This window comes from Falco punctatus (genome assembly GCF_963210335.1).
Source record: "Falco punctatus genome assembly, chromosome: 3".
Classification (NCBI taxonomy): Eukaryota; Metazoa; Chordata; class Aves; order Falconiformes; family Falconidae; genus Falco; species Falco punctatus.
The window spans coordinates 49767174-49794927 of NC_137582.1; the positions used below are offsets into that span (position 1 = coordinate 49767174).

At 35.3% G+C, this 27754-nt stretch overlaps 1 protein-coding gene across 12 annotated transcripts in view; it reads right to left on the reverse strand.

The window, feature by feature from the left end:
* SNTG1 (syntrophin gamma 1) overlaps window positions 1-27754 on the reverse strand; it is a 372531-nt gene that overhangs the window by 26537 nt on the left and 318240 nt on the right. For 11 of the 12 annotated variants that reach the window (XM_080381499.1, XM_080381498.1, XM_080381502.1 and 8 more), the window contains 2 exons: window positions 22568-22660; window positions 7891-8001 (listed from right to left, as the gene is read on the reverse strand). In XM_080381499.1, the coding sequence (XP_080237625.1) occupies window positions 7891-8001; window positions 22568-22660 (204 nt within the window). Of the gene's footprint in view, window positions 1-7890; window positions 8002-13928; window positions 22661-27754 lie in introns of those variants that run through there. The other variant, XR_013927241.1, reaches the window with a different exon arrangement.

Sequence of the window (27754 nt, forward strand, 5' to 3'; positions counted from 1 at the left end):
ATTCTCAATAAAGAAGATAAAGTTCATGACAAGTTTCACATACCCGCCATCTGTGTCCATTTTAATAAATCTGTTTAGAGACATTCTCATTTTTAAATGCCATGAGAAGGGTGATTTTGTCACTGTGCCAAAGGTTCTTTCCTCCCTCAAATTTCAAAATAAGAAAATTTATCATAGATAGAAAAAAACTGGAAATTAAAAGATGAGGAAACAAGGAATTATGGAAGCTATTTCAGAATAAGAATTGTCACTCATTCAAATTAATTTGCCTTTCAGTTAACTCCTTTTTATTAATATGATATAAATTATCCTTCTGGTACTATAAAAGTAAAACTGAAGCTTAAGATGAGAGAATAAATATTTAGCAGAACAGTAAAAAAATTTTAATATCAATTCCATGTGTTATCTGTAGAAAGACTACATTTCCCCCTATGTCTGAACAGGCTAAGCCTATTAAAACAAATATTACAGTTTGAGAGTTGAGTCAGTTAGGTAACCTTACTAATTGAAAGTTCTTACTTCCATAATTACAGCTACTAAACACTGAATTTTCACTCAGTGTATTAGTACAATTATTACTAACAGTTATCACAGGTCTTCCTGCAACAGTAACACATTGGGAAGATCCATTGCTCAATGGACCTTCATGGAAAATGGGTGAGGCAACAGAACAGCTTATGAAGGTCCCATTGGATTACTATTATTGATAGTAATGACGCAATGCAGAAATTACTTTGACTGCAAAGGTGAACACTAAGAAGTCAGAAAAGGCTAGATTATTATTATTTCCCATGAAACATTATTCCTATTTCAATGTAGACATGCATACTTAACTGGAAATTAAAGCAATGTGAAGCACAGTAGGCTGACTGGTTTGTAGTGAGTACATAAAGACCTGATTAAAGGCAGCAACTCAGTTCACAGGAGTCTGATTGATGGGAATGAAACCTATCAGGAACAACAGTTTTCTGGCAGATTAGCCTAATCACAAGAAAGCTTAACAGACAAAACATTCCCTCACTTCTGCTGAGAACTTGCCCTTTTAGCTGTCCACTGGGCTGCACTACTGGCAGCAGATTAAGGGGAGCCCACAAGCTTTTCTGCATACCTAGCCACACCTGGTTGTTTTCATCTATACTTTGTTGTCAGTCTTTCTCTTGTCTGAATACCCTTTCATCTAGGCAGGTATTGCACACCCAGCTTCAGATGAATTTTCAAATAAACAAACAGGCAAACCTTAACAAACCTGAAGAAATATGCAGCTGAAGTCATTAAAGTTACTACCAGCAGGAAAAAGCAAATGCTCTGAAATCAAAAAAAGGCAAAGAAATCGATACTTAAGGTACACCCACTTGTCTGTGCACAAGTACACAATTTACTACTATTGCCTGTTGCCTGTACACCTCACCTAAGACCCTACTGTCCTAGGAATGTCAGTGTACCCTCTGGTCTTCACATTATCTTCCTAAACTATCTCTTGATCAAGCTACTCTCACCCTACATGGCTGTCATTATACCAGACATCCCCAGATTATTAATATAATCATCCCCTGATTATAAATCAGTTTCTGCTGAGGACAATGTAAGTGGGCAGAAAGGTATGTGAGAAAGATGCAGTCACTGATTATGACCAGAAGCGTAGGGGAATTTTAGTAACCTTTCACAAAGAATGTCTGGATTGACATGGATGAAAAGAGAAAACAGAAATTGCCCCCAGAGAAAAAAAAAATACAAACCCGAACTCTTATTGCATTATATTAATCACACAACTACATAAAGAATACATCTACAGAACCAAGCAATTGTAAGACTGTAAGTATTCATGATATGGATAGAAAAATATTTTCTCTTTCATCTATATATAAGTTGCAGATAAGAGATTTGTTCTTTCGTCAAACGTGGTGTTACATGTCATATATATACTAAATATTATTGCAAAATCTGATCTAAAATAGATAATAAAGATAATCCATGTGCAAGACATGAGGAAACTAAAAAGTGAATCACACAAACCTACACAGGTCAGAAATCTCAACTCAGAATGCAGTCACTACAATTGAACAAGCACTCTTAAAAGTCCTAAGGATGTATACTTAAATCCCTTTAAAGATTATCTTCTAAATCTGAAGAGCACTGTGATGCTCAAAGAAAACCCCTCAAGGCTAAGAACAAGGATTAATTAAAAATTATATTTTGGACAATATACTTAAAATGAGCAGAAATTTAAGTCTGGAAAATGGTGCAAGCATCCATCAAGACACCTTGCAACACTTGAAAGTGAGCATTTTGTTCACATTACAACAGCACTAACTCAGGGTATTTGTCTTTATATTAGATTTCTATACAAGATAATTTCAAGTACAAATTAATTGGCATTAATTATCATTAAGGTAGTATTAATTAATTAATAACTATTAATGCTAAGTCCTTGAAGCTACAGTTCTTTTTTTGCTGATATCATATTTCTGCGCTCTTCTGTTCTCTATATTCAAATAGTCAAAGACAATTGACTAGATCTTCATCCTGATGTGCTGACTTTTGCAGTCATTTCAGTTTTGTAACACTCAGCTTAGGGTTTCAGCTAGTCTGTGAACAAAAGCTAACCTGATGCAGCACAGCTATGCGACCTTGCCTGAGTTTTTCTGACAAGTGTTGAGCTGCGAAAAAGCCCTGCACGTTGCAAAAGGTGAAAGCACAGACCTAAGTGGAGCTTTTGAGTTATACATATGTTTTACAAGGCATAGACACTCTCATTTCGCAGAAATTACTAACTGATGCATTTACTTGCAAAATTCAAATGGAAATCACAAGTAATAAGAAAAACAACGCTGATGCTGATTTTTATATACATTACATATTCCTATGTTTGGGAGCGCACACATATATCTCAAAACAGGATCTCTCATAGCTTTAACATATGCTTCATTTTACTTAGCCAGGTAAAATTGAAGAGCATAGCACAATGAGTTTGTTAGTCCTGAGACTGTATTAGCCTCTGGAAGCTGTTGTGATACTGGAGAGACACCAATGAATCATTAAACTATAGCTAAACAAATAGGCAAATATATAGGTAAATAGATAAGGAGGTGCCTAAGTGAATTCCTTTGTGTCTTACAGATGAGGAGAAAGTTTTGCCCATCTGTGCTTGGTTTTTTTCAACCCAACCCCAACAGCTCTGTATGAATGAAGGAGAGCGATACATAGGCTCCATGTTCTGCCAAGCAGACAGCTCCATTTTGCAGCTCTCAGTCAGAAAAATTCTGTCTGACTGCACAAACTTGTGCAATATCTCCTGCTGAGTGACAGCTGGGAAATAACCTACAGATTGGGATGTCTGAGAGGTATTGATGATTAGTGTTGCCCCTAAGTGGTTTTCTTCTCAGAAACCACTTAGACCTTGCCTTAGGGACCTTCAAAGTTAGGTGTTTGCATCCAGAAACTCTGCCATAGACCCACTAGTGTGACCTCTGGTAATTACTGTTCAGATTTTTCAGACTGGAATTGCTGAAATCCATGAGGAAACACTTCTTTTATACTACAGTATATAACTTCATAGTAACATGATATTACCTACAAAGAAGCCAAACAAAAGCATCAGTACAAATGTTTAAATATTTCTAAATTACTTTAAATCTGAAAAGAAGTATGCCTGGTTAAACTGTAACTAAATCCAAAACATGCCATTTTGAAATCTGTTAAGTCAGGCATGAAGCACACTGTAAAAAAAAAATTGACAGCATTATAAAAATATCAGTTATTCAGTGTCAGTGAAGGACTTTCTATCACTAAGGAATATAAACTCTGGTGGCAAGTGTGTTTCTCAAAAAAAAAATAAAATCTGACTGATGAATGGATGTAGTTCTGCATTTTTTCCCAAAATATTTTTTCCCAAAATATTCTTCCCTAAATTCTTCTAACATTAACAATGATATCTCTGTATATTCCACCAGAACACAGAGAAGGTGCTGGACAACTATGAAGACTGTATGACTAAAATTTAAAATTCTGTTGTGGAATTATTTTTTCCAAGCAATGTCCATCTAAAAGTCTGAAGGTATTTCTAGAATAATAACAAATGTATCTAAATTTTGGATCAAAATTCAAAAGCTAAGCACTCTGACACTATTAATTCTCTAGTTAATGAATTAAGTGTTCCAAAGCTAAAGGATATTATTGCAGATAATAACACATCGTCCCATAATCAACACACATCTGGAATAGCATGAGATACACAAAATTTGTAAATAAAGGAACACAGGAAGCATTTGGATTTTGATAATTCATATTTTCACAGGAAGGAATTATATACAATCATAGAATCATTTAGTTTGGAAAAGACTTTTGAGATCAAGTCCAACTGTAGGCCTAGCACTGCCAAGTCCACCAGTAAACCATGTCCCTCAGTGCCACACCTACACATCTTTTAAATACCTCCAGGTATGGTGCCACCTCCCTGGGCAGCCTGTTCCAATGCTTGACAACCCTTTCAGTCAAGAAGTTTTTCCAAATATCCAACCCAAACCTCCCCTGGTGCAACTTGAGGCCATTTCCTCTTGTTCTATTGCTTGTCACTTGGGAGAAAAGACCAACAACCACCTGGCTACAACCTTCTGTCAGGCAGCTGTACAGAGCAATACGGTACCCCCCAAGCCCTCTCTTCTCTGGGCTAAACGACCCCTGTTCCCTCAGCTGTTCCTCATAAGCCTTGTGCTCCAGCCCCTTCCCCAGCCCCGCTGCCCTTCCCTGGACACGCTCCAGCCCCTCAGTGTCCCCCTCGCAGTGAGGGGCCCAAACCTGAACACAGTGTTCGAGGTGCGGCCTCACCAGTGCCCAGTGCAGGGGGACGGTCACTGCCCCGGTCCTGCTGGCCACGCTGTTTCTGATAAAATACAGGATGCTGTTGGCCTTCTTGGCCACCTGGGCTCACTGCCAGCCCATATGCAGCTGGCTGTCAACCATGATGAAAGCAATATTATTTAAAAAAATAAAAGCCAAACAAGAACAACAACAAAAAAACCCCTCTGGCCAGATTACCTCACATTTGCAGGGAGTAACTGAATTATAGTGCATGAACTACATTAACACATTCCATCAGTGCCATAGCTGAAACTCACAGTTGGAGGAAAAATGATCTTGGAGGCAAGAAAAGCAGGAGTCTCAGATCAGGTATGCATATGCCATAGTGAGTTCTGCATGGAGTGTATCAGTGTTAATGATGACAGGGAAAAAAACACTCTCAGTTCTAGCGACTGTCTTAAGTTGTATCTGTTACCTGCCATGCCCTGCGTCCACACTGCTGCTAGGGAATGCAGAAATGAAGAGCCCTAATATGTTGGTGCAATGGGCCCTCAGATTTTTGGATTTGTTCTCAGTTGTGAGCTCTCATTTTCCTATATGCTGGTTATTCCCTGCACGTTACCTTTACGTAAAGAAAATATTACACTGTATTTCCCCTTAGAACAGTGGCTCTCCAGGCCATCTGAAGCCCAGAGCTTCATTTAACAGGTGATGATAGCTGTGTCCATGAATATTCATCACAACCTTTAACAGATGTTTTACAAAATTCCCATCATCTGATTCCAAATGAAGCCTGCATACAGTATGCATGAAACCTGGCAGTACAAGCATTTCTGAAAATCTGATTAACATTTCCTAATGACTCAAGAGTTCCCCAAATAGCTATACCTCTAAGTCTGTAATGCCAGTAAAGTCCGCAAAGTAGAGGCTAGATTGTTCCACCTCTTCTTACGCTGAATAGTGCTTTAAATCCATGAAAAGTCTGAAGGATACCGATGGGGCCCATCCATAGAATTTTAAACTAACCCAAGTTGAAAAAAATATGACCCAAGAATCCTCACGTTTGGTATATAGCCACATTTAATTATATTTCTTAGACTAAGCAACATACTTCATATGTAATCAAATTAGAATGTATAAAGTGCTCACTACAAATGCCATGGCACCTTCCAAAGACAATATGATCTGACGTTTTTTGATTATGATATAATTGGAATGCTTTGATCACCAAGAAAATAAATTAAAAGTAACAGGTTTTTATTCCCAAATTGATCACCGTAGAAGTTTGAATTTCTAATAAAGAGAAGCATCCAGGCAACATGACAGCACGTTAATAAGCATATTAGGAAGTTTGTAAAATATTTTGCCTTCATAAGGTAGAAGGTATCATTTCTGCCTTGATAAAAGGTAGAAAGATGAAATTTCTAGAAATAAAGTTCCATTGAATTTGAGTAGGAATAACAATAGATACGATAAAGGTACCAGGATATATCTCTAAGGCTTATAAAGTGGTTTGCATGGCAGATTTAATTTAAAACATAAATACATTTAGATGAAACCTATTTTCTTCTTCAAAACCAACATGTCATACTTTTAATTTTTATTTATTATTTAATTATTAAAAACATATTCTAGTTTTACTGAAAAAAAAAAGAAAAGAAACACTGTCCCCTTGGTTTCCTACAAAATTTCTTTAGTCCTAAAATCATGTGTTGTGTTAACATAATGGCAATAGCGAACAGATATTAGAAAAATAATGATGAATTTAATTCTTCAGCTGTACTTAGCAGCATGATAAAGGTTCCCAATTATTTGTTTAGAAGAAAATCATCCTCATGACATTGGGCTTTACGTTTTCTTACTAGAGATGAGAAGAAATTCTGTACAATTAAAACAATTTCTGAAGGAAACTGGAAGTAAGAAAATATTTATCTTTGAGATGTAGCAGGACATGAAGGTACTGAAAGCCACGGTCCACCACATTAATGGGAGCTTTTACATACCTTTACTCTATTGAGTAAAACATTCAAAATCAATTAAATAGCTGTTAGGTAGAAAATAATTAATACCAAACATAAAGAGGTATGCAAGAAGGAAAAAATAGCTGCTTAATGTAGCTACTTACATTTAAACTCACAACTGCCCCTGATAAAAGGCATTTTTTATTTACATACTTTATTATGCTGTGTGTATTTAGCCCTTTCGGAGAGAAAAATATTTAACCATTTCCTTTTTGCTCATGGAACTGTATTGTTACATTCATTCAGCAATTTTCTCTCTGACATGGTCAGGAAAAAAGGTATACGCTTCCAACACAATTTTTAAAGATGGGCAAGAAAATAGTCTTTAGGTTTACACAAAAATTGGGATTGTAGACAAAGTATTTTCAATCCAGACTCTAAGGCAGTTCCAGTTGCCAAAGATCCTGGGAGATCATGTGTCCTCACACCCCCAGAACACTAAATGACGTATTCTCCAAAGACATAAATCAAACTAAGCATAAATCCCTCAGGGTTACTGTTTTCGTAGATCAACTCTTGACTCAAAAGCATAACTGAAAACACAACTTTTCTGATTTTGAATTAGACGCAGACACAAAACTTCAGTCTTGTAAGGGAATATCTTTTTAATCCGCATTTTTTTGCTCTGAGAATAAACCAAGATTTGTAGATGCTGGGTTTTGTCTGTATGTTGACTTAAGAATGTATTTTGCACCATTCCTTCTTGATACAAGTACAGGGTGAAAAACAGGGCATTGAAGCTCTCAGCCAGCTTTATCAAAATGATGGAGGAGAGTTGGCAAATATGCCTAAAACTATAAAGAGCAAGCCCTGTTTTTTTTTTTTTTTTATTATTATTATTTTGTAATGTAATTACAACCTCAGAAGACTTCAAATTAGCAAAAAACCAAGCAACTGATTAAGTTTTCTTTTCCTGGAATTTATTTGGTTTTCTTTGCATTCTTTGACTTTTTGCATTAATCTAATATTTCTAAGAAATTTAGTTTAATTCACATGTCTGTTCCCCTAGATGCTTTGATAACTGCTTTTAATGTACATTGCCTTTATAAAACAAAAAATGTATTGGTTTTACCTTTGCTTCAATTTGTTTAGTATCTTGGTTTTGGAACAAAAATTTGATTTTGCTCTTCCCATCATCTGAAGAACCTTTAAGCTGAGAAAACTTGTACCTCCAAAGTACAGCCTAGAGAGAAAAAAAATAACAAACCATAAAAAAACATACACAAGCAACTCAATATAGTTATAATTGAAAATTGTATTAAAAATAGCTGATGTCCTTTCGAAGGAATTTTTAACCCTGCTATGGTACATAATTCAATCAATTTAATGTTTTGTGGTTTGATGTCCCTTGGATCACATGGATACTTTGGCAGTGTCTGATGATCAGTCAGACTACATTTTGTAAAATTTGCTCTGAAATTCCTTTATCTATATTTAATCCTGAGAAAAAACCCCAAAGGTTAGTACATTCATTCTTATGCCAAAAAAACAAAGATTTTTTTTTCTACTGATGATCTGTGGAGTCCCTACTCCATCTGAAGTGATTACTTCTCAAAGAAGTTGTCTGTTTTAATTCATATTAAAAAAAATCTAGCTGTAGCAACATAAATGGGACTTATAAAATTAAAAATAATATCTATTTCTAAGTGATAAAGTAACAAAAGGAAACCCTGTAACGAGAAATTATTTTGAGTTTACCTATGAAAGCTCTAATCAGGAATTTTAGCAGATCATTAATTACAAGCATATCAGTGGCCTTTCAAGTAATTATATTATGAATTACATTGTGTCTTGTCGGGGAAAAAAAAAAAAAAGACAGATTATAGAATAAACACGCAATTAATGAAATTTACAGCTGGCTAGAAAAACATTTTTCTTTTTATATCTAATGTGGATTTATGTAGAAAAAATACATTTCAAATTACTTTCCTTAAAAGTGGAAAAGAGCAATTTTATATTTTATGTCTTTTTAACCTCATTTAAAGATTCCCCACGCACACCCCCGCCCCAATACTTTAAAGCACTAACATTTTTTCATTGTGAATTCAGTAGTATTTCACAAAATTATAAGGTCATCCTCATTCATATTGTGCTGTTACTTTGAGGAGACACTAATTTCACATGCATGGGACAACACGAATTTAAGGCAAGATGTGCTACTCCATTATTTTTTTCTAAGGGTTTGTAAATTACTTCCTTTCAGTGGTGTAGGAGGATACTTCCATCTGTGCCCTTTGTCTGTATTGATGAATGATTTAGTATCTACTTTAAATTAAACAGAATATAAGGGAGGCCAAATTTTTAACTGTCCTAAATCTATGCAGGTCCCTTTGCTTCAGGATGTGTTGATCTCTTTATGTTAATGACTAACACAAATCTCTAACCTGCACTAAGCTAAAGAAAATTAGCTGTGTTTATCTTAGTAACTTGAGGGGGAAAAAACCCAAACCAACCAAAAGGAAAGTATCTTAACTGCATACATTACACAAAGTAAGTGCTAGAATTATTTTCCCTAAAATTCTCTCTCTGTATTTGCCCTAGATAAAAAATCCCAATTCTCAGCACCACTTTCATTCTCTGTTTTTGTATGATATGTGAGCTCCCATCTACCATAAACAGTGTTAAAGACATTATCTTTCAGATAAACTAGAGGAATTTGGCAATTTTTGTGGAACGATATCATATTTGTTTCAAATGCTGTCTTCTTCAGCCCACCAATCTGTGCTACAGAAAATAGAATAGCTACCCTCATCTCTGTGTGCAATTACTTCCACCTTGTTTGATCAATAACGTTTACTTACACCCTGTAGATAGGAAGTTAAAAAAACCAAACCAAAACAGCCCAGTATACCATTCAGGTGGTTATACATCCTACCTATGTTGTAAACTCCTTTTTTACAGACCTATGTAACTCAACAAATCTTGTCAGAAGGTCAAGACCATTGCCTTTCTACAGGAACAGCAAATCTATATAAGCACGTAGTTTCCTAGATGAGAAATGTAAAGGGCATTGATGGTCTACCTGTCTCAGGAGAACAACAATAAAAGAAGCAAGAGAGAGGTGCAGTAGTAAGAAGGACCCTTACAGGGGCATGCAAAGTCCCAGGGTATCTGGCCTTATTCCCAACCACATTAAGTTTGAGTGAAGATGAAGGACATGCAAACTGTAGTGCTTCAGCATTTCCCATGCACTTTTGCCACTCACTTCATTCCCACTCAGAGGAACGAGAATGCCACACCAAACCACAGGCATGATTCAAGAACACACTCCAGTTTACGTATAAAATTGGTTTTCAAGAGCCCTACATAGCAATGGCTCTTACTTATGTACATTGCAAAATCAGATTTATAGCATGGAGGGCATGAAATTCTTCTTGAGATTAATCCCAACGAGACTGCACCTCTTCCATAAGGATATGAAACAAGTTCTTAGAACTGACAGTTCAACAGCACACTTCAGAGACTATTAAAAAACTTTCCATCTAAAGTGTAAGGAATAAAAATGCCATTGACAATGCATGCAATGATATTGATCAACAAATTGCGCACACTTTTTCCCAAAGATGTCTACATGGAGAGTTCTTTCTGCAAAAATTAGAGTGGAGAAATGTGAGTTTTAAGTTACTAAGTCAGCAGCAATACAAAGTATTTCAAACGTTCAAGCTAGACATCCTGGCTACTTCTTTTGTTCTAGAGAATTTCTGAATAACAGTTCCTTCATCTTGGTTTGAAATACTGGTTCACTCTGATGCACTCTGGATGCGTCTACACCTCAATGTACCACATTACATCAAAAGTGTAACAACTAGCTTAAACCATATGTCCAAATTCTAGATACTGAAGATTGGGTGAATTAGTTAAGCATATGCCCAGGAAGACCCATTTACTGAAGTGCTGCCCTGTGTAGCCAGAACTGCATGTTTTGCATGTGTAGCAGATGTACAAGACGATGCAGAATGCTGTAACTAGCAGTCAGATCTCTCTCTTAAAACACAGTACTTGAGGATCCCTGGGTTACATCCTCTTGTGATTTCATATGTTCTGGGTGGAGGTTTTTCCTTTCATTACTGCAGAATGCATAAGCAGTGAACAGGGACCAGACCTATCTGTTTTCAATTACTGCCTCAGAGTGCCAAAATAGAAGAGAGAAGCAAAATCTACTCACCTAAGCACCCAGTTTCACAGAGATGTGTAGCTACAGCAGTGACATAAAATGCATGAGAGAGAGTTTCACATATTAGTATCTTTTGTGTTCTTATGGGCTGACTTCAGTGTCACAGTGCTCCCTGTGGTGACTTCTGAATTCTAATTTTAAAGGGTAATTCTGTATTAGGAATAGGAACCCTTGGGGATACTGATCTATATCACTGTTAAAGCCAAATGAATGCTTTTTTTTCATGTTTTTGAACATCACAGTTTCTCAGAATTGTTTGTTGAATGCTTGCATCAGAGAGTTAACATAGGTTGATATAATTTTGTACAAATTTATATGTATGTATAGACTGATTTCTAAGCAATAAGTATATTTGTAAAACATGTTGGATTTTCCTCAAATTTCTGAAAAACTAAACTTATGTCATATAAATAATTTTTAAATAAGTTTTTATGAAATATAAAATATAAGCAGAAGTACTTACTGGTTTGAAGATACAGTGTTAATGAGCTCAAAACTCTGTAATATATAATGATAGGGCTTCTTTTAGTTAATAAAAGTAACCTGTTCTCCTTAAGAGCTTTTCTTGTATAATCCTCAGTAACTGTGCATAACCTGCATCACTGAGAATATTTTACAAGGCTATATATAGCATTTTTAGGAAGCAGCAAATTTTCATTTACCCTAAGACAGATTTGACAGGTAGACCAGGCGGCAAGTCCTTTTAAAGTACAAATTGCAACGTTAAAAAAGGTTCTGTGGTAGGTGCTGGCATCAGCTACTTGTGAGGACCCTGAGACACTTCTCAAGTAGAGGCACTCAACGTTATGGTGCCTTGATGGAAGACCAAGTTGAGAACTCAGTATGCACTACTTACTGCCTTTAAAAGGGAACTCTCAATTCATGAGTAGAGACAGAACTTGTGAATAACAGCAAGCAGTCTAATTTAGAAACTGGGGACCAAGGTAGCAGCATATACTGAAAATACCACCAGCTTCACAATTTGCATACATCTAGTGTGGTAATGGAAAATCTGACATAGTTAATCCATGTTTTGAGAAATGCACTGTAAGAAGACAATCTCATTGAATAATAATGTATGTATTATGCATAACATTGAAAACCACCAACAAGATAGAAATCATTTTCCAAATTATTATTCATAGATCGCTTAGGCTGCTTTTTATATTTTATACCATTTAATAAAATTAACTTCAAAGAATACCAAAATGCAATGCAAACAAATAAACAGTGCAGACAAGTTGCCAAATTAGATTTAAAACTTCTCTTGAGATGCTATTAAGTTATTGTAATAAGAAATCATGAAAAAGCAAAATCCTGTCTTCACCGAAATTAATAGACTTTTTTTTTTCCTTTGACATGTCTGGGACCAAGATTCTCCACCAATACTTTTTAATGAGAAATATTTTATTTATGAGTAATCATCTAGGGCTCATTTGTTCTACTCTTTATAAACAAACTGCTACCTATTATCTTCTGCTAGTGTTATTTTGCTATAATTACACAAGGATTCTCTCTGCCTGATTATTTTTATTTTATAGATGAGACAGAAATGCAATACATAAATGGCACATGGAAGAAAATCTATTGACTTCAGTACCTGTAATAGTTTGCTGATGTTCCCCACAGTCACATAAGTGAAGAAAATTATATTGCTTCTATTCTTAGCACTAGTGCTAAATCTAGAATACCTGTTCTGCAAGGAACATTAGAAAATATTTTCAAATTCATATCATATGTCAGTTTGCTACTCATTCCCATTATTTCAGAATCCTGGAGTAAATGTTAATGCGACCCCATCAAACGAAATCACTTCCCATCTAGATAATGGCGTCAGAAAAGTGGGAATGCATCACAATTATCTTAGTTTAGGATATGATTGGGAGCATTGGTTAGAGTTGGGGTGGGTTTTTTTGTTTGTTTGTTTGTTTGGTTGGTTTGCTTTTTTTGTTTCAGGTCAAGGAGCTTGATCTACTTTAGACAAAGACTGGATTACCAAACAGAATAAACAGGTGTCTCTGTATTTTTACTATACATAGAAATAGGGGTGTCTGACTAGTCCATGACTCTGTGATAGCTATATGGTTTAGAAAGGATATACAGGGTATTTTGCATTTGGCACTAGGAAAGAAAAGCTGTATTTTGTCAACATGAGTCTCCAAACAGAACAGAATTAATTTGTGTCCTATTGCTTCAATGATGGACCACCTTCAATTTATAAAGTCTTACCTCTTCTACATTGGATCATGCACTGTGGACCAATTCTGCTCTTGTAAAGAGACCATTTACACTCAATGAACTTGTGAAATAGTGTTTGTACCACATATTGCAATGGCATTATTTCGCCTGTCAATGCACATCACCAAATGCAGGTTTTCTTGATATTTTCAATTGACATGAATCATACAAGTTTTATTATGTAATAGCAAAAGAAGTTTGGCTTCATTAGGATGTTTGGAAAAAACCTGAAAGAGTCTGTCAGTATTTTATAATGATTAGACAGATACATCTCAGACCACCTGTAAATGATGGAGTAAATAATGAAACCATCTTTATTAAGAAGAGGATGTCAGGGGTCGTTTTTAAAATATTAGTTTCAGCAAATCCCTTTGTCCTCTTTTCCATTGCATCTCCAAAAAGCTGTAGCTGTACTTTTCCAACACTGCCTCCTTTTCCCCTGATACTCTGATTAAATCTTTCTTCTATTTAGCTTGTTAAGGCAATTTTTATACTTCATATATATTACAGAATTATGCTAAATTTCAGTGGACACCTTTCAAGCTAATGTTGTTTGTCATCTGACTAAAATAAGTGATACTCCTACAAGTCAATCTAAATCAAGAGCAGATTTCTTGTAGGTCCTTATTTTCAAGAATAAAAGTAATTGGGTCTTCAGGCACCTGGGATACTCCTTAATTTGGCTGTTTGTCTCATACCTAATTGAGAAAAATTGCATTCTTGCAAAGTGACACTTCGTCCATACTGATAGCAGCAGTAGGGAGCTCAGTAGGATTAAGGTCTTGTTCATCTTCAGTTCTACTGTGTTACCAATCTCTGGAGAGTGTCTTACTAAAAAGAATTATGGTCCAAGGCAATTTCCTTTGTCAACTGCTATGGCTTTCTAACCATAAAGGGAAAGACAGGGGAGGACACAGGGGATAAAAAACCAAAAATAAGACAAAGGAAAAAAGCAAGGAAGTCAGCCCTAATAAAATAACTGTTTTTACCAATTACTGAAGTTACATTGAATGTTAAAAGACTACAGTTTATTTGCTTATTACTGATGGATGACCCACCATCATTTGTTTGTTTCTAGCCACAGTACGTAAGACTGTATGAAACATGCTTGTCAGTTTATATTAAAGTTTTAGTAGCTATTTGTTCAGCATTTCAATTTCTAAGCATGGAATAAATACTTGTTCACAACCGTTACATTATTAAATCTCCACCTTGAAGTGAGCCTGGTTTCCTTCTGTCTTCTCTATTACTGAACCTTGGATTTCAAGGGAGTTTTTACATGCTGTTTCTTTTCAATATGCTCTATGTGTATTAACTGCATGAAGACCTTAAGTTATATATCCCTAGAAAATGTGGAGTTTGTTGCTAAAGAAATGAAGATATTAAAGAAATCAAGAAATTCTGTTCTGTGTTATTTAACAGTCTTTTGGTATGAAAAGCAAATTAAAGATATTTGCAATGCTATTTACTGTTTACAGTGTATTCTCTTTTTTGATGAACTGTGCAAAGTGCCTGTGAGAGAGCAGATGACAGGTATATTGAGCTTTGCTGATATGCACCTTGTGGGCCATTATGGAGCCTTTTGTTACTTTGTTCTAACATCACCATATAATTCAGCAGCACTTTAATTTATTTTTAGTCCTATAAGGGATGATTTTTCTTTCTGCTGACAAATATATTTTTTGACTGCTGCTTTAATAAGCAGTAAATGTGATAGAGTACAGACATAGCATTTTGCACAGGTAGGTATACTGCAAGGTACCCTCACACAAACACATACATATATTCTCCATACAAGTTATGATGCAAATATGCACATTATAAAAACAATTTTAATGACTATTTGAGTAGAAACAGAAGCATATATAACATATGTATGTCTATGTATATACACCCATACTCTTGAAGAGCAGACAATTCTTTTGTAAGAAGCATGTTAAAAAGTTATTGAATGCCACTTGAATAAGTAGTTTTTTACATTGGATCACTTTCAGAATAGTAGTGAGCTGAACTTCAGTCCATGTCTTGTTATGCTTTTCAATAGATCAGTCTCCATCCTTAATTCTTATGGTGGCCACACTGGCTGCAAAACCGCATTTATAAATGCTTATAATTATATCTGTGTATGTTCTTACCTTACACAAATCACCCACAAAAGAGTTATATTTGCTCATTAAAACATTGAAATTTATATACTAGCTAATGTTAGACAAATGTAGGACCTGATGTGCTGTAATTGTGCAGGACCTGGTAAAAATGTTTTCCCCAGTAGACACTAATGCACAATGCTGCAAAAATGGCATAGGGTAAAAGCTGGCTTATAACTTCTAACAGCTGCAAGAAAAGCTTTTGCATCTTCTTAGATTTTTCATAATTAAAAAAAGCCCAAAAACATTTAGCATCTAAACCATCCCAAAATAAAATTTATTTCTGGAGCAGATGTTGTATACTAAGATATCTTGTAGTGCAAGGAGTAACTAAACAGCATCTGGAAAACTTGATTAGGCACCCAAATCATAGGCGAATATTTAAGTGGAATTCACAAAGATTAATTAAATTCACTTGTAGTAGAATACCAGCAAGGAAGAAAGGGGGAAGATCAGTAAAAGAACATTATTTGACATCCTGTATTTCAAATAATGCAAATGAAATTGCATTAAAGCTGGTGAACATTTTTTGAAAAAGTCCCCAGTGGAAGACATGTTGTGGGGACACTCATAATAATCAGATTTAAACTTCCATGTATGCCAACACAAGAGGCAGGTGGCCTTTTCACTCCAAGCATAGCACTACTGCAAATGAAGGACTACATGATAGAAATTAAGCATAGTCAAACATTTGCCAATGTCTGCTTGGCCTGTATGTCACAGTTCTCTTTCAAACCACATCTCGTTAATAAGAAAAAAAAAAAAAAAAAAGATGACACCTTGCACTGGAGCTTTGGGTCTAGAGAGTGCTACAGAAGAACAAGAGCACAAGTTTACATTTTACTACTTTTTAATGTGCAGGAAGAGAAATTCTTTTGTGTCTGTAATTACATTTAGTAGCTTGGAAACTGTTTAGCTGAATTAAGGAATTATTTACTGAAATGTTGTATTAATTTGATTTAGCTAGGCAGTCTAAAATCTGTTAATTCTCCTTGCAGGAAATCACAATGGTTTGTAATATAGCAACATCCCAAATGCTCTAATTGATTACTGTTGGGTCTATGAGCTATCAGTAAGAAAATGAGCAAGAGAAAGCCAGGGATATGCAGCAGAAACAGCTATAATATATGACAAAGCTGTTAAAATCACATCACAGTATGGATTTTTTCTGAAGAACTGGGTTTAATACCTTGTGCACTCATATTTATCATAGGTCTGTGCAGACATAGAAGCAATGTTTTTATCAAGATATGATGTCTTTGACTTGAAATACATTTAGCACAGATGACAGTTTTAAGCCACTAATTCCAATTTCCATAGTTAAGTATTATATAAGAAATAAATGACAGTAAAAAGGAAACAAGCCACACAGGGTTATATGGGTTTTGTCTGGAAACCATAAGCATAGTAATAAGAGTCCTTACCCTCTATAAACTTGTTCATGAGCACTGGTAGTGAGTTTGGTTACAGAACATTTGTGAAATATTGACTGTAGTTTGTTAGGCATGTTGGAAAAAGAATATCTATTAACTTGAAATGTAAAAGGGGAAAAACAATATAAATACCGTTCCATTACTTTAAGAACTTGAATATTGGAATAGCTGAACAACTGTTAAAATAATGAGTTGAGGAACTTCACTGTATTAGTGATTATTCAATACTAAAAATAGTTCACAGTCAATTCAGTAGTGATTAAGAAAGAAAACTTAAAATACCGTAAGCACAGAGCTAAGTATAAAATAGAAATTGCCTGAAGATTTACTGAAGACTCCACTGCATCAAAATATAAGCCAGGACTTCTCAGGTGTCCTCGGAAAATACTGGTTGAGTTTTGTGTTCTAAGAAACATGCAAATGACATAAAAAATTTCTTAAAAAAATAATTACAGTCATTATATATGCCCTCCAAGAACTTGTCCAAGACACCCTTTGAATTCATTACAAGATTTTGTATCTGCAGTGTTAATCTGGAGTAAGTGAGAGTTGGACTGAATGAATTATCTGCTGTTGAACTCTGAAGTCTATACAATATGGCTTTGAGTTAAGCTTTACCCGAAAAAAATTGGTTGAATTTGGTATGAGTGGTGGTAAACTAATAGAAGTGAAGACATCCAGGAAAGACATGGACTGTTAGAGCAGGTCCAGAGGAGGACCACACCATGACCAGAGGGCTGGAACACCTCTCCTGTGAAGAAAGGCTTAGAGAGCTGAGCTTCTTCAGCCTGGAGAAGGCTCTGGGGAGTCTTTATTGCAGCCTTTCAATACTTAAAAAGGGCTTATAAGAAAGATGGAGAAAGACTTTTTTACCCAGGCCTACAGTGACAGGACAAGGGTCAATGTTCTTAAACTAAAAAAAGGTAGGTTTAAATTGAACATAAAGGAAGAAAACTTTCATGATGAAGGTGGTGAGATAATGGAACAACTTGCCCTGGGAAAGTTGTGGATGTCCCATCATTGGAAGTGGAAAGGTAACAGTTTGTACTGATTTTTCAAATACTGATCGTAAAAATTTATACAACTTACAAAGCATTAAATGCATTTTTTTTTAATGAACAGTATGACATTTTACATACAGCTTTCATCTTCAATACTTTGTTAATTTGTCCTACAGTTGCTATGACTTTTGTACAGTCTTAATGCACAAATGTATATGTAAATATTAAGAAGATATAGATAATTAAAATTTAATTTTTACTTTCCTTGTACTGAAAACTGTTTTCCATTTTCCATTGTTTTCTCAGATCTTTCTTGGCAAAGAGATTTTGAACTCCTGCTTCACATGAACTCCTTCACTGGGTGGAGAAATAATACTTTTAGCTTTTGTGACTAAACATGTCTAGTTTATGTTCCAGTTTATGTGAGTACAGCGATATTGTTGAAGAACATTACCATTGTAGACACAACCTACATCTGCCATCATCATAATGAAGATATCTGAATAAATTTTTTGGCTGAGAGAATCGCAACCTTTATCTTTCCATAAAATGATGGAAAGTAGGTAATGCTTTTTTATTATTTAGGTACTCATTAAAATGTGGTTGACACACTTAGGGCAGATTTGAGACAAGTTTTCATCCTGTAGTTTGTTTGATAATTTCAGCTGTAGCAGTCAGTTGGCAACAGATTATGTTGCTTTACACAGTATTGTTTCTCTTTTCTTCTAATGCAATTGCATTAGAGCCATCCTTATCATCTCACACTGCCTAACGCCTGGTTAACTAAGAAAACAATGTCCTCCTTTTTATCCATGGTGCTATATTTCATTCTAACACACAAATTAATTAAGGTGCAACACTGCAGGTAGGCTTCTGAGGATACTAACTGCATTCTGCTTACAAAACTGGAAGTTTTGTAACTGCTTCAAAATAATATGTCAAGAAGTTAAAAATAATATTTTTACCTTTTTTATATGTAAATATGTTCTATGTAAAATATTTTTTGTGAATGTTTTGCAGTAGTTTACTTACATTTATGCAATTTATTTAAATGATTATTTATCAGAAGGCTAAAAACATTTCTTAAGGCATCTGTGGCAACATACTGTTCTATCTGATTAGAAAACTTGGACAGTTTCTTATTAGATTTGCTTATGTACAACTTCCATTCAAGGCACAAAAATGTTTATCTGTATTTGTGTGTACAAAACCTTAATTTTGAAGGGAGCTGCACAGTCTCTTTGGGTTTTGTTAGACTTTTTTATTATTATTTTTAGGTGATGCTCTTTCATAGCAAAGAGCAGAAAAAACTTCAGCTATTAAAATTGACTACTGAATTGGTAACAGAAAAATAGAATGAATTTTGGGACACCAAAAGAATTGCATTACACATTCAATGAAACATTTGTGAGATGAATGAAGTTTTCCCAAAGACTGAACAGTGATAGGAAGACCTGCAAGACAGTATGACATGTGTCATATGTGTGAATGTGACACACAGCTCTTAATGACAATTGTCAGAAGAACGCTCTCCAAGAAGCTTTTGCATATTGCTTACAGGATTAAAGTTATGATTTTTGTGGGTTTTATGTTTTAAAGGCTCCATTTTAGGACACTTGGATTTGTAAGTGAGAAAAAAAATCCCAAGGTCTTGAATTCTTCATATTATAACTCTGTAATGCGTTTAATAGTCTGTTATTGCTATCCATTTATTTTCTTGAATTCCCAATGTACATGTTCTGCATGCCCACTGAATGGATTAGTATTTGGCATATCTCTGGTATGCATGCTAATAGATCGGGCATTTTTAACACGGTGCCTTTATCTTAAACTGTAGTCTGCTTGCCTGTCTTTCTGTACTAAAGAAAAATGAAGCAAACCCTGAAACCTTCAGGATTCTCTGCGTACTGACTCCTGAACTTTACCAGCATGGTCCCTCCTTCCATTCAGGAAAATAATAAAAAAAAGAACTTTTAAAAGAAAAATCATCAGGCATTAAGGCAAAATTGGTTTTATAGTCTAAAATGAAAACACAGAAAGGCAAGAAATACAGAGAAAACATGACAGTGCAAGTGGAAAAGGTGGAAGGGAAACCAGGAGATAAGTAGCACTGAGAAATAGGAAAGATCATTTTTCCAGCGGGAATCACTTCTGCTACACATGCAGCTCCTGAGTGGTGACAGGAGCTTTGAGAACTAGAGTGACACAGTAGGGGGCTGGTGACAGATTTGACAGATGAGCAGGAGCACCCTGCTCTTCCTTGCAGCCTGTATATGCATGGTGAACAAGTGGTACAAACTGAGAGACTTCTAAGGCTGGTCTGGGCCCAATGAATGTTTCGTGGGCTGCTACCCACTGCAAGGCTGGCAGGACAGAAAGGGAACAGCACAGTATGTCAATTGCAGATGATGCAAAATGTACTACACTTTCTGTAGTTACAACTACTGTCTATTGACTTCAATAAAAATGTCTTCCTGCCAGTTCATGAAAAATTCTGCACATCTGTTCCGCTCACATAATGCCTATGAAGCCCTTCCCTTTCTGAAGGGAATCTCTTCACACATCTGCTAACCTTTCACACTTCAATTAAACATCTTTCAGATTCTGCAAATGTGTCCTTTTTCTTCAGTGTTTAGAGCCTCAAGATCGCCAGACACTTGGCTGCGGTTAATGGTCGGCTTAAAATTTCAGAACCTTTTGAATGCTGAGGCTAGGTGGCATCCCAGAAGGAACAGGTTCATTCCATGGGTTCATGGATTTATAGATGAAAGGGAGAGAAAAAAGTAAAATTTCCTCATATCCTTACAATACTTTATGGGCCTTCTCATGCTCGGGCGATCTGGGAGATGGAAATTCCTTCTTGACTTTCTTCTGGTTGTCATCAAGCCATCAAAGCTTCACCTCAGTGGTCTTGTATTGTGGATTTTCTGCTACTTGGTTGTGCAGTGTGGTTTTAGTTTGAGTAGGTCCCCACCTTACACAGTTAGGACTCTTCTGGCTTGGAAATTGAAGTCAGATGCTAAATTTTTTGCTGCACTTGTTTTAGTGTTGGAGTTTATCATGCATTTTCAGTAATACTTACATGACCTGGCAGAGAACAAGGGGCAGCAGGAATTGAAGAGAAGAGCTGAATGCAAGCCCACTGGCAACACTAACAATTGCCTTAGTATATCAGTAGTCAATTTTAATATCTGAAATGTTCTTTTCTGCTCTTTGCTATGAAAGAAAAAATCTATTTGTGAGAGCAAAGGTGAATATGTTTTATAAGTAATAGTGTTAACCAAGATGATGTCTCCAGAAATTTTGTACAACTGGAAAGGCACAATGACTTATTGGACAAAGCAAGATAGTAAAGGTATATCTCTACTAGAGCTTCTTCCTTTGGCTCGACATCTGCTGTACATGTTCTAAGGACATATCAAAAGCATACCACAAAGGTATCACAACTCTGCAGCCATGGTAACATGTATGAAGGCAGTTGTGCTTGTGCTTTGCTGTCTGAAATGTGGTGTATGCTTGTACCACAGATACTGGCTTTGAAAGTGTCCGAAGTCTTTTGAGAATGAGATGTGCAAGAACTGTGAAGGAGATGCAGCCTACCTTTACACAAAAGCATTGCTATAATATTATTAGAGGGTGGGGGGAAACCTACACTTTTTTTTTTTTTTTTTTTTTGAGCCACTGCACTTCAATTCTCTTGCACTGATTTTTTGTGTAATACCACCAAAGCTGACAGTCACGTATTTCACTAATGAGTCATACAAGATTATTTGCCTAATAAAAAGTATGTACGCACAAATATCTGAATTTCAATTTCAACACATCTTGTGCGAACAAAATGTAAAATGGAGTGGGAAGAATAAAAAGGGTTGTGATTAGTGGAATAATGTGGTGGGAAGGGTTGACTTAAGATAGAGGATAGGAGCATGTGCTGGAGAGAAAAGGGCATTTTCAGCAATTGCTGGTGGCAATGCTGCAGCATCTCAAAGGCAAATGGGTATTGTAGAGATGTGTAACTCAGAAAAAATATTTCATATTCTCCCATAATAGCAGTGTTAAGTAGTAGCAATAAAGCCTGCTTACATCCTAGTACTGGTCAGCAATTAGTACAAACGCAGACATATATAGGGTCTCATTGATTTTACTGAGATTTGGACTTTCATTAATAAAATCTGGAAATTGATGCCATATCATTCACTTGATATAGCAAATAATTTCATCAGTTGTACTGAGCTTTTTTAAGGCTGACAGGAAAAGCATGAGACACAATCGATGGCTGATTTCTCTTTTTACAGACACCTGAACAAAAATATCTAAAACATAAACTAAGAATTTCTGTAACAACACGCACTCCCACCCATGAAACAGCAGAAGAGAAAGGCAGATTCTTTTCAAAACTCACAGATCAGCTTGAAAATGAGATCATTTCCTCTCAAAACCAAGGATGCACCAGTGAAAGAAACGTTGAACTGAAACAGTCTGGGCTTTTGTGTGAAATTAAAGAATAAAGATTTGATGTTTGTTTCAGATTGCTATTGGCATTGACTTTTCATTACCAAGCACATAACGGAATGCAACTTCTCACATCATTTAGAAATAACCCCCCAGGTTTAAACTAAAGCATGAAAGGTTTGACAATAGATGATCTGTTGCGATAACATAAAGAAATACATTTTAAGGATGTACTACTCATCCCAAAATATAAGAAATCATGAGGAAGAATAATAATGTAGGGAAATAAGCCTTAGGACTTTACCTTTGTGGCAGCATCGAAACAGACAAAACCCATACTAAAGTCAATGGTAAGTCCCATAAGATGACTCTCCAAAACACAGGCATATGTCTTGCACTGTAAAAAAAAACAATCAGAAAAGGTAGTTACCACAGTACATATTTCTTCAAATCCTTTCTAGGACCAGTATTTCTGTGACTTTATTCTAATGTTAATATATATAAAAAATATTTTTAGAAATAAGTCACCTGTGTGTAAATTTATTGCCAGTGTACTTCAAATCAAAGGATTTATATCAGTGATAAAGTTTTCTAAGTATTGTAGAAAGAGTATTTGCTTTTATTAGAGAAAAAAAAAATTAGAATCACAATTGCCTCGGTGGTTTACCAATTACAACTGCTAAAAGGAAGGTTCATTATTTTCAAACTCTTCTTTGTTTTGGTAGCCAGTAACTTCCTCTACCATTGCTGTATTCCTTTTAGATTTTCAGGGAAACATAAATGCATTTGTAAAATACCTATTTGGTATGCTGTTTATTGTGGTTTTGTGTTGTCGTAAATCTCAGTGAAAAGGGTAACATTTCAAACCATGGAGAACCTGATGTAATCATATGAAATATATTTTCTACTTCAGCAAGTGGACCAATAAATCTCAAAGGTTTCTATGAGAAACCTTGAAATTCTGAAAGACTCTCATTCTATGGTTTTTAAATCTATGCATCTATTTATTTCTGTAACACCCCACTTCAATGCAGGATGTGAGACATCTTTTAGTGTCATTCTCAGGATCAAAACTATTGTGCCTGAAGGCTGACTTTAGGTACAAATTGACAAATTTTGTATTTTTCATCACAAAATATGTAAAAAAAAATAAAATCCAAATCTTATCTAAGTTTCTTAAAGAAATCATTCTTACTTTACAGAAATTTTACTCTTCGTACTAAATGAAATACAGTTGTATTCTTCAAATGTTGCTGTAGCCACTAAATATACGAAATGAGAACAGACTTTTATGATCTATAATATGTCAAAGAACCACAATATAAATTGTAAACATGGGGACAATGCAATTTATTAAATTATCGGTGTTACAAAAGTATGTATTATTACTTTTGGCATTTTGATTATCACATGCCTTCATTTACATATTATTGAGGTGGGCTCTTTGGGTTCTAGATGGTGTTCCCCAGAACACAAGAAGCTGAAAGGCTTATTAACAGTTTCTAAGAGCTGAAATAGACATTGTAGTGAAGGAACATGGAAAAGTTCATAGCTATATAAATTCTTTGGTTATTTTAAATTTTATGTTCTTGCACTTCAATATAGATTTATTTTCTGGAACTGAAATATTTGACTGATAGTTTTATTGATCAAATCAGGTCTTAACTACCAACAAACACTTGTTGGTTAATCTTTGTATACACACTTTGGAGCTCTAAAATCCAGGTTTCAAACACAGTGATATCCATCACTGAAGCTGAAGGACACTTGTTAGTTATCAGTAGGGCACAAGAGCAGTGTTTAAGCCAGTCTATAGACAAAGCATGGCCATCTATAACTCAGAAGTTAAAACAATCCATGACATGCACCTTAGAAGATGATTTTGTGCTCTTGCTAAGTAACAGTAAATAACGTTACTGTCTGATCCACCAAAGGTGTCCAAAAGCTATAACCGCCTGTCAGTAAATGAAAGGTTTCCTGCTGCTGCTGTTGAGGTGGAAAACAGTGACTGGTCTGTCCTTGTAGCTTCCAACACTGAAAGAACTTTATGTACTTCACTACATGTATAAAATCTGAATTCCTACAGTATAGAGGTGCAGTTGGTCATTATAACTAATAATGCATAAACACCAAAAATTTTTAATTACAAAATCAATGATTCAGCTCTGCGGTGTTGCGGTCAGATGGTATTTGTGTTTAGTTTAGCAAATAAAAGTGGTGCTTTTTTTAAGCAGCTACAGCACAAAACTGCTATGAATATGTAAACTTTGATCGTAAATCAGTGTTAGAAAATGAGAGGATATTGCTTTTGGCAAGATCTCATTAAGAGAAGAAAAGAGTGTAAAAAATTATATTTCATGGTGACTTACTACTTAATGCATTCACATATACAAAAATGTCCAGGTTTTGCATGCAAAGCAAAAAAATGTACAGTTCTGTAGAATTATCGTGCTAACTTCCTACAAGATACAAACTACATTTTTATTTGTAGACCTCCAAGATATTTAGAACAGACATAGAACCTTTACTGAGAAATAAAATTTGGCAAGGAGACAGTATATCAGATTTAAAATATTTATTGCTGTCTAACTCGTGACCTCCCACCTCAGCACCAGAGGTCAACCTACAATGCGCATTGCAGCACCACGCTGAGCTGGCACAGTTACCTCTGCTTAAGCACAGCACTGTGCCTGGGCTAATTAGGCTCACTGAGAAGTTAAGATTTATGAGAAACAGGACATAGTCTTGATTCAGTGCTGTGCTGAAAGAGCAACCTGCTTCCCGGGCTGAAGGCTCTTTCTACAAAAGACAGTGCACAGTTTGTGGAGAAATAGCATCTAGTTCAGCTCAATGTAATTACCGGTAGGAAGGAACTGCATTGTAACGTGAAGACCACCAGTAGTAGCTGATTCTTTACCTGTTCTTTACTTATACGTAAGAGCAGTCTATGGCCTTGGACCATGTATTGCATGATGTCCAAACAATTCTGAGAAGCAAAAGTTTGAGAATAACAAAAGGATCTCTAGTTTCTTTAGGGAAGAATGTCCCTTGCTTTATGCATGTGTTGCATGCACTTGCACATGATTCTGGTCATAGGTCAGAGTAGGAATGTGAACTTTCAGACACTCATAAATGATATTAAGATTTTTCTCATCTTTAATTTCTTTAATTTTTCTTTTAATTCAGACATTTGGAAAAAAAAATTGCAGATATTCTTCCCAGGAGACTTGATAATTTACAATTTCTTATACATTTAACAAACACTTTAAATCATTAAAAGTGACTATTAATAATATATATTGTGGATGTTTGACTTTGGTTGCTGATTTCTCACACAGACATCATTAAAACCTTAGCAGAACTGAAGCATCCCCCTCCCAAAAGAAGCAGAAGAAATGTCAGCACTCACTTCTTGTTCTCTTACAGAATACAGAATCTTAAATTTGGTTTATGCATTTATGCATTATACCAGCAGGTCAGGCAGGGGCAGAAGGAGACAACTCAAAGTTGTTCCTTAGATTCTGTTCCCTCAATACACAGTTTAAATTATGGAAAGAAAGACACCTTGTAAACCTAGAGTAAGCTACCTCTGAAGCTAAGAGAAACCATACTATAAGTTCAAGATTTAATTCAGACGTTTGAACTCAGATTCAACTTCGATGGGGACAAATGTTAAAGTACTGTAACACAAAGCAGTTCACACAACAATCCTTATATTAGGGAACAAACAACTGCAATACAAACAAAACCTACAGCAAGAAAAATATTCATGATGGAAATTGTGAATATTTTTAGCATAAAGTAACAAGAAAACAAAGAGAACCTGACAATCATTGCAAATCATTATACAACCTATAGTAGTCTCAGATTCTTCGTAACAATGCTGTGAGACAGACAGTACAGAAAAAGTTTCTCCATTTCAACTAAAGTTTTTTTCTAAACTGGTATCAACTTGGCTATCTGTCTTCTTATATTTTTCTTTCAAAAAAAATGCCTAATTTTTGGTTTAGATATACCTCTAACAGAAGCTCTGACTTAGGCTTAAACAGAATATAGCACATATTTATAGTAAGGCATTTAAAATATGTTTTTATTCAGATGTATTCTTTAGAATAACATCATAATAGGGCCCTGAGTATCCTCTTGTTGAGATTAATGTCAATTTATACTTGTAACTGAGTAACTCTGTTATTATTTGTTTGATTATGGAATAGCACACAACACATTTGAAGAATTGTAAATGGCAGTTTTAAACTGCAGTTATATTTTCAGAATTATATGGTTTCATAGTAAGACAAACCTGCACACACCTGGATTATCATTCACATGGAATATGAACTTTCATATGAATTTGATTACATAAACCACAATTTTATATAAAATGTACAGTCGATACCTTAATTTTGAACTTGTCAACTTTCTTCCTCACAGAGCAATGAAAGAACTTGTTGGAGACAAATTATACCATTACTTAGTCAAACCAGATTTGTCTGAGTCTGCAAATTGGTGGATGAAAGCAGTAACAATTGATGAAAGAAAAATGAGGAGGCCAAGACCAGTTCTATTAAAAATTAATATTTTTTTTCCAAACTGAGAGACAGAAAACGAGGCAAGAAAATAAAGGAAAAAAGGTGAAATTGTAAGTGTGAGTTACACAACAATAATAATAATAATAATAATAATAATAATGAGAAGCTTATTTGTCCACCTTCACAAATTTCCTATAACCAATCTCAGGAAATCATGACTTCGAGTTCATAATTGCTACTCTGAACATCAGCAGAGTGAAAAGAGGTGAAAAGGTTAAGATTAATTTGAAGTTAAGATTATGAGGGAAATTCTTTTTGGGAAACATGGGAGCAATTTTGAATAAATGTACTTCTAAAATCCAAGAGACAAATCTAAAGTAGGAATGCTACAGCATGAACCAACATTAGAGTAGAAGAAATATGAAGTGGCTTCTGGGATAAAAGTTATTCAAGAAAATTGCTGTATATTCTTTTGCTGATGGCACAGCAGTGCTTCTACAATGTTGCGGTCAGTTATATGAGAAGGACAAAGAATCTCAAATATCTAGAAGCAGAGGACATGTTGCAATTTTTATATAGAAAAACTACATTTACATTTTTCAGCATAATCAGAGTTCAAAAGGTAAGAATAGTTCCTGTAAAAGGTAGCAGAGTGCATTAACTTAAAGATAAAAGTTGAACCTTCTTCAACTCCTGCTCCAACAAAGGTAATATGCATTAAAACCGACAGCAGTGTAGTTTTTGCAACAGGGATCATCATTAGTATATACAAGTTCAGTCCATCTGCATGTGTTGGTTCATAGGGCAGAAGTCTAATATTTTACTAACTAACCATTCCTCTAAATAAACAAAAACCAAACAAAACCAAACAAACAAAACACCACTGTCAGTACTTGCATTTGCAGAAGGATGCAGAAAATGAGTGCAGGGTAAGTCAGCATTAGCCAACACCTGCACAGGCT